The sequence below is a fragment of the Trachymyrmex cornetzi genome, unplaced genomic scaffold (assembly GCF_001594075.2).
Source record: "Trachymyrmex cornetzi isolate Tcor2-1 unplaced genomic scaffold, Tcor1.1 scaffold458, whole genome shotgun sequence".
Lineage (NCBI taxonomy): Eukaryota > Metazoa > Arthropoda > Insecta > Hymenoptera > Formicidae > Trachymyrmex > Trachymyrmex cornetzi.
In genome coordinates, this window is record NW_017299378.1 from 6,227 (window position 1) to 14,936 (window position 8,710).

At 29.2% G+C, this 8,710-nt stretch overlaps 2 protein-coding genes across 2 annotated transcripts in view; both read left to right on the forward strand.

The window, feature by feature from the left end:
* Positions 1-6,663: 6,663 nt before the first annotated feature.
* On the forward strand, positions 6,664-7,872 carry LOC108764865 (putative nuclease HARBI1). Its single transcript, XM_018513265.1, has 4 exons — positions 6,664-6,669; positions 6,823-6,967; positions 7,414-7,608; positions 7,691-7,872. The coding sequence occupies exons 1-4, from the start codon at positions 6,664-6,666 to the stop codon at positions 7,870-7,872; spliced, it is 528 nt and encodes a 175-aa protein (XP_018368767.1).
* Positions 7,873-8,451: 579 nt separating this feature from the next.
* LOC108764866 (putative nuclease HARBI1) overlaps positions 8,452-8,710 on the forward strand; it is a 1,882-nt gene continuing 1,623 nt past the window's right edge. The window contains exons 1-2 of the mRNA XM_018513266.1: positions 8,452-8,475; positions 8,517-8,692. Of these exons, the coding sequence (XP_018368768.1) occupies positions 8,452-8,475; positions 8,517-8,692 (200 nt within the window). The remainder of the gene's footprint in view (positions 8,476-8,516; positions 8,693-8,710) is intronic.

Consider the following 8,710-nt stretch of genomic DNA (forward strand, 5'->3'; position numbering starts at 1 on the left):
CGCTGTAATAGAATCCTGTCGATATGTCGCATGTCGGTATTTAGCACGCTTATTACCATATGAGATACATATGAAATAAAAAACATAAAATATAATAATAGAAAATATAGCTAAAATATGAAAAAAAATGATTTAGGTAACATATACGACACTGTATTAATGTCACGATTTATTTTTGAAAATGATCAAAAAATTAAAATAATAAAATTGTTCTGCACTATTATCTCGAATATCTACAATTGAGATTTTGATTAAAATTTTCATAGAGCTTTGTTCTCCCATCTTAGACCACGATTGATAAACCATAATTGATAGACCATGATTAATAAATATTAACCATTATTTTCTAAATATATATATATACATATTTAGAAAATAATGATCAATATTTATGAATATTTATTATAATTATTTCCTTAAGAAAAAAATTATAAAATCTTTATTCAACACATATATTATTAAAATATACACTAAATAATTTTATCAGGCTTGTAAGAGTAAGTTAATATTTTTTTTTAAATTAAATTAAATTAATGCGAATGACTTAAAAAAATTAACAAATTTTTTGGACTGATGAAAATAAATTTGAGAAATCCTAATAAGCACGGAATGAAGATTACTTAATCTTGTGAAAATTTGAAAAAGACGACACTCCGGGATATCTACAGTAATAGTGAAGTACAGGATATTAGGACTTTTGAGCATAGCCATATTGAATTGCGATGTCAGAAGCAACAAATGACATGTTATTTTTGTTATATACATACCATTTGTAAATAAAGAGTGTGCTTATCCCCTTTGACAGCCAGTAAATAACTATAAAAAGTGATAAAAGGTACGTGTAAGTGAAAATAGGCTTATAACTTTTCACGTACCTCTTATAACCTCTATTAACTTTTTATGGTTATTTACTGATTGTCAGACGGGGATAAGCATATAGTTTTCGTCCATTACAATTATTTTTAAACAATCTTGTCATTTTGTTTTGCCCAAATTTTTATTTACAAATGACATATAACAAAAATTACGTGTCATTTCATAAAAATCACCATTTTTGAGGATGCTTTTAAAATTGTCGGCAAATTGCTGGTTGTTACTCAAAGTTGTCATATTGTGAAGGCAACAAATTGCCTACAAATAAGGATTCAGTTGCTGCAATTCTAGTAGCTACACATACTAGCAATGCATATTTGGCAAACAACAAGACAGACACATTGCTATTTGGGTTTATTTGGGATAAGTTACGTTTATATTATTGGAATTGTATAAAACTTTTTACGTATAAAAAGTAACCTGCATTAACCTGCATTATACACTTTGCGCAGTACATGCTATAATATTAAAAGGTACATTATAAAATGTGTTTACATTATCAGGATTCAACATATAATGAAACGACAAGTATTTTTGTATGTATATAATACGCACTGTGCCGTGCAGGAACCGTGCAGATGCAATAAATTTATTCAAATGTGCGCGCATGGGCGCATTTACATTTTACCGTTAGAATTGAAAATTGATATTCTCTAATGGATAAATGTGATTGCAACTCGTGCGTACAACAACTTTGACTAACAACTATTTGGAAGTAACAACAATAGTGAAACTCCAACAGGCTTTTTTTTACGTGTGTATCACTGACATGGATTGTGATCAAGAATAATTTATTGACAAAAATATATAGGAGTTATTAAAAACAACTCACTTTTCATTATGTAATATATACATTGACCGATAGCAAGATTTAGAAGAATTTAGCACTAACATTAATTTCACTGCTGAAGATCACATGTAGGGTCGAAACGTCGTATGAAATTGTAATATATGTATTCATTTTGAATAATAATTTTAGCGAATAACATCTGTCTAAATAGCTTTTTTAATCTAATATTTTATATATTAATTTTGAATTTAGATTCATTTCAGCCTGATTTATATTTAGGCACTATATCGTGTCTCCAGATACAGTTTTTGTGCATGTCATGATGTAATACTCTACTTTTCTCTTTGCATTAACACAACTATTTCAGAACGCCTAGATCAAGCCTGTCCAATTAGAACTCCGGAGCCAAAACGCAAAGCCATCGACGCAAAAAAATTCAATGTGAAAAGATTTTAGGAACTATAAAGTGTTGATAAGCGTCACTTAGATGCGTATCAATAATTTACAGTTCTCGAAATTTTACCCATATTGAATTTTTTTGCGTTGATGGCGTTGTGTTTTGACTCCGGAACAAATTCGACAAGCCTTCCTTACGGAAAAAACTCTTAAAAGTTAAGTGATTACACTTTAAAAAACACTGAAAAAATACACTCAAGGTAACACTCAATTAATGATTATTTTGGACACTCAACTTGAGTATAACTCTCAACTTGAGTGTTATTAATGACTTGAATGTTGAGTGTTAATCTCAACTTGATAGTTAATTTAAGTGTCAGGGTGAAATCACACGGTGCGGAAAATGATTGCGGAACAAAGAATGTGTCATTCAACGGACTCAACAGTTTAGGATTTACGCTCATTTATTACGTGTCATACCCAAGTGTTGAGGGTAACCTTTAGATGTTTAGTGCGTAAACTCAAACTTGAGTGTGAACGTTGTAAACGCTCAATCTTTGAGTGTATACTCGTATACTCAATGTTTGAGTATAAACACTCACAATTTAAGTGTAAACACACAAATTTCAGATTAAACTCCCAAAATTTGGAGTTTACACTCAAATTTGAGTATAAACACTGAAATTTTCAGAGTTTTTTCCATAAGGGGTGGCCTAGACGAAATTCTTTATCCAAAAAGTAATTTAATAAATCATAAGTGGTAGTACAGACCACTAATAATGAGATTTTGGCCCCGGCCACGCCAACGTTTTATCCACTGAACTTTTTCTCAATCAAATGACATGCTCGGTGAGTTTTAGCACGAAGTGAGCGAGAGAATGGTTGCTAGTTTTCAACTGGGATGACCCCAAAGACCCATGCGCTGGGGATCCTATGGTTTTGCCCAATATTGACAATCACAATAGAAATTTACAAGTTTTGTATTATTGATTTGTCAAAATTATATTATTTCCAAAAAAAATATGATATTAGATTTTTCACCCTTCTGGATATTTTTTTTCAGAACTCGAGGAATTTTTTAATCACACCGCACAGTAAAAAATTTATAATGCGCAAACATATAAATGTATATAAACACATATAAGCATGTTATATAAATATATATTAATTCTAAATGTATATACAACCATGGGCATTAGGAGTCAACGCTAGATATTTATTGCGTAATATTATCTGATATTTATAAAATCTATAATTACAATAATTTGGACGTTTCGGCTAATAATTTTGAGCCATCCTCAGCAATAATAATTACCGCTAATCATCCGTATTGTCGAGCTGCATCTCGCACAATTGCAGCTCCGACCATACTACAATTGTATTGGAAATGTGGTGAGAGACAACCATCTTCAACATAGTTAATGTTGTGCCATCCAGTTGCTTAGCTGAGTGGAATTGATAGTGGAACTCAAGCTAATAATTGCAATACAATATTTTTTATTAAAAAAATTTTTTTACTAAATATTAATTGGTATAGGTTGACCAGTAACTCACCCCATTTCCATTTATAAATATCAGATAATATTACGCAATAAATATCTAGCGTTGACTCCTAATGCCCATGGTTGTATATACATTTAGTTTAATATTTTGAGGAGTCCATTGATTGTATTTTTCTTTAAGTCTTTTTATATATTAATTCATTTGGTGGCGTAACATCCTAAAGTCGAGATAGGATTTACCTCTCGTACGTATGCCCATGATGCGCACGCAAATTGTACACAGAAACATACAGGACAATTTAACGCTGGTTCCGAACAGGAGATCGATTATGTAAATTTTTACCGAACTTTCATTTTTTCACTTTTTGTATATACTATATACTAATCTCACGTGAAAAGTTTCACTTTCAAACGATATCAGACTTAGTGATTATGTAAGTAAATTATGAGAAAGTGAGATCATATGTAAGAAAGTTGCGAGAAAGTGAGATCCTAAAGCCAGTTTACATTGTTCCTCTTAAACTTACGAAAATTTAACCTTCATGAATTTAACAAAAGCGTTCACTCATTATTTGTTGTTCCAGTTATATTATCGAGCAAAAAAGAATAATAAATGTAACTCAAAAACAAAAGGAAATGCTGTTAGACATTATGTCAAAAAATTTGGATATTGTGCAAGGAAGGGTGTCACGAAATTCTCAGAGCCGTATGGAACTGGTAAAAACGTGTTAGGTTATTTTACTGCTCTTGTTCTTGACCGTATATAGTAAATAAACAATATTTATTTAAAACTCGTAGAAAAATGCATAGGAGAATATAGCACAAACCCTAAATTGTTCTGGATTGGGGCCGGAGAAATCTTCATCTGAATGGAAAAAGGTCATTTTTTAACTTGTTTTATAATTTTCTATTTTTGATATAATTCTTATTTTTTAATTTTTATATGCTTTTTATGCACTTCATAATTTTATTTTTTACGTTTATATATTTGATTTAATATTTTTAATATAAAGTTTTAATATTTTTAATTTTTTTTATGTATTATTAATTATTATATCGACAGTGTTGGAACGATTGGAAAAGCAACGTATTGAAAAAAGAAGCCAAGAAAAGAGCTGAAATGACAAGAACAGGAGGAGGTCTTGCAGTAGTAATTACATTTTCCGACTTGGAAGAAAAACTTTTGAACCTCTTAACACCAGAAGCAGCTGGAATGTCCAACATACCAGAAGGTAGATTGATTTCTGTAGCGTCAAATACAAATGTTATTGTATGTATTATTTTATTATTTACTATTTATCTTTCTGCTTTTTGGCTAATATGTTTACAACGTTTTACTATTTTTGAACATAGATTAATCGTAGAACAGTGGAACCTAAAAAAATTGAATGCAATAAAGAGAGTGTTTTGTCACATAAAGATGCATCATCAAGTAGCTGCAGCGCGACAGATGTTGAATGCACCGACATTGTTGAGCATAATAACAATACATGCTACTCTTCCATAATTGCATTCAGTGATGTGGAAGATGACATCCTTTCAGAAAATACGCAAAATGTTAGAACCAATCTGCCTCTGACGATTGAGAAAATGAAGAAGTTAAATATAAAAAAACAAACGAAGCCTGGAAAAAGTGATATTTGTTTTTTTCCTGTAATTTTACAAAGTAATGCGGAAGCAAGCATATCAAAAAATACAGAGAACAAAGAAAACAGTCCACCTAAAAAAGTTAGAAAAACAATGAAGGTACATACTGAAGAACAAACCTCAAAACAACAGGGCTGCGATCATGTAACTTTTCCCCTAGAGCGGAAAAGCGAAAAGTGAAAGATTTCACGTGAATTTATGACCATCGAACTCAGCGAAATGGTGAAACGTGAAACTTTTCACGTGAACTTTTCCGCCATCAAATTTGTTGGCGGAAAGGTGAAAATCTAGTGACTGGAACATAATATTGTTACTACTGCATTGAGCAGTGTATATATAGGTACATACATCGATATTGTATTTATTAATATATATATATATAGTTTTTAGTTTTATTATGGCTGCAGCGTGGTGGATAATTCAACTTGCTGAAGAAGTTGAAAAAGAAGCAGAGAAAAAATGATATTTAAGGTTACAAAGAAAACAATTACGCGATACAATTAACCCGTTTGACATATTGGAGTCACAATTTCTCGCTTTATATCGGTAAATAAAAATATTGAAGCAAATGATATTGATTAAATAATATCAAACTTAAATATAAAAAATTAAACTATTATATATACATACTATTGCAAACCACATTCAAAAAGAATAATAAAAAATTTATGATTTTAATTTAAAATCAGTGTGTATACATAAAATTTACAATTATAGCTCATTTTATTATAAATTATTTACTAAATTAATTTTCTGTGTGTTTTATATATGTGTGTATAAGACATATATATTTTCTTTAATACAGACTGTCAAAAGAAGCTGTATTTGCATTATGCGAATATCTACGCCCTCATGTGCAACCAGCTGTTAGATCTACAGCGATTCCATTCGAATTAAAGGTATAATTAGAAAAATATATATTTACATATTTATAAAAAACAATCTGACATTATAATAATAATCTGCTATATATATATATATATATATATATATAGTAAGGGATAATATATTAAGTATAATGTTATATATAGTTCATTAATTTTAGGTTTTAACAACATTAAATTTTTTAAGTTCTGGATCCTATCAAAGAAGAGTAGGACAAGACTTTTTAAGTTGTGTCTGTCAATCATCTGTTAGTAACATAGTACATCAAATTGTCGATGCCATCAATATAATAATACCAGACTGGATAAAATTTCCTACACAACGCGATGAAATTCAGGCCATTCAGCAGCAGTAAGCTACAATCATTGTTATTTTTTTTAATGATAAAGAAATTAATGTTTTGAAATATATTTAAATATAGAAAATCTGTTATTTTTCAGGTTTTGGATTAATGCTAATTTTCCAGGTGCAATAGGAGCTATAGATGGCACACATATAGCGATTTTCCCACCTGAAAAAAATAGGGAACATTTATATATCAACAAAAAATTATATCATTCTTTGAATGTCATGATTGTAAGTATTTATATATAGTATTTACATAAACAATTGTATTAAATGCTAGGTATAGCTAGGTATAACCTGCTCAAAATTTTCAATGTTTTTTTCTAGAAGAGTAATATTTACGTAATGAATGGATACATTTATGTGTTTATTATTGTTAATTAGGTTAGTGATTACTATGGTAAAATATTAGCTGTGAAAACAAATCATGGTGGTCGTACACATGACGCCAGAGTCTGGAGTTCCTCTCAGTTATCAAGACATATGTTAAGAGAATATGAGAATGGAAGACGAAATGCCTGGTTAATAGGTATGCATAATATAAAAATATTTAATTTTTATATTTAAAGTTTGAAGTTATATTTAAATATATCATATTGTACGATTGAGTGTGTAAGATATATACATATGTAGGATGATATATTATATGTAATATATCTTACGTCTTACTATATTTACAATTACGTAATCGTACGTATTAGTAAAAGTTACTATTCTTTCATTTACTTTCATTTACTATATGTAAATCTAAATACGTATATACTTTCTTTATGTCCACAAGCATACATTTTGGCATTTAACATTGTTTTATATGTAAAACTAGGCTACTTGATAATATACAAAATATATTAATATACTTGTAATATATCTATAAATAGAAATACCACTTGATAATATACAAAATAATGTTTTTCACTAGACTTTTATAAAAGCATTTATGCATTATATGTCGTCATTTTAATTTTATATGTCTAGGAGATTCTGGATATCCCTTGTTGCCATTTTTAATGACGCCTAAATTAAATCAGCCACCGAGATCTCCAGGTGCATCATATACAGATAGTCATGTTAGAGCGCGATGTTCAATAGAAAAAACAATAGGAGAATTAAAAGGCAGATGGAGATGCTTACGAAAAGAAAGAGCTTTGCATTATGCACCAGAATTTTCAGGTAATAATATTTTATTGTGTTTCTTTCTTATGATATTATATTTTAAGTATATTTTATGTCAACATTTTACAATTTATTTTAGCACGTATAGTAAATGCAACATGTGTACTGCACAACATTGCTAAGCACTATAATGTTCCAGCAAATGAAATATATATAGAAGATGATATAGAGATTGAAGAGATAGAAATAGAGAACAATGTTAATATGCGTGCAAGAGGGAATGCTGTTCGAGAAACATTGATACAACAATATTTTACATAAAACTTTTATTGTATGAAAATAAAATAAACTGTTATCTATGGTAATGCATATTTATTTAGCATTTATTTATACATGTATAAAACGTTTATTTATATTAAAAAATAAATTCTTTTAAACATTGAACATAAACGCATTAAAATTATGCTAAATATTAAAAAATGTAAAGAGAAATTGCACGATACATAAATATTAAGGTACAAAATCCTAAATAAAAATATCTAATATCCTAAGCAAACGAACTTATAAGATCTTTAAATATTAGATGACTATATATTTTTCTATTTTTGACATATTAAATTCTATATTTTTAACATAAAATTTTATACTTCTAACATATTACAACAGAATTCATGCATAAATTATAATATAATTTTAATAAAACGAAACATTAAACAAAAAAATTATACATTACTTAATAAATGTATAAAGTAGAATTTGTTGTACACTAGATACATGTTATATAGCAAGTATAGCTATTACATCAAGTACTTGACAAAACCAAATAACTATAATAAAATAAAGGTTTTAATGCAAATTTTTTCATTATTTGATGATAAACTGCTTAAGTATATGGTTATAATGTTTCAGATGTTTCCCACGATTGTATAGATGTTTTTATATCTTTGAGTTCATCTTTGAGACAGAAACAGAAATACACAAACCTTGTTCCTCACAAAAAACCACAACTCTCCCTACTCAACGTCAAGAACCTATCCAACAAAGTCCTGTCCCAAGACACCATCTCTGTGCTCGCCAAAGGCCCGAACTTCGCAGTGGCACCTAGAAAGGTCCCAAAAGAAGAGATCGTCAGCCAAATAGAGTCAACCATCTACCGACT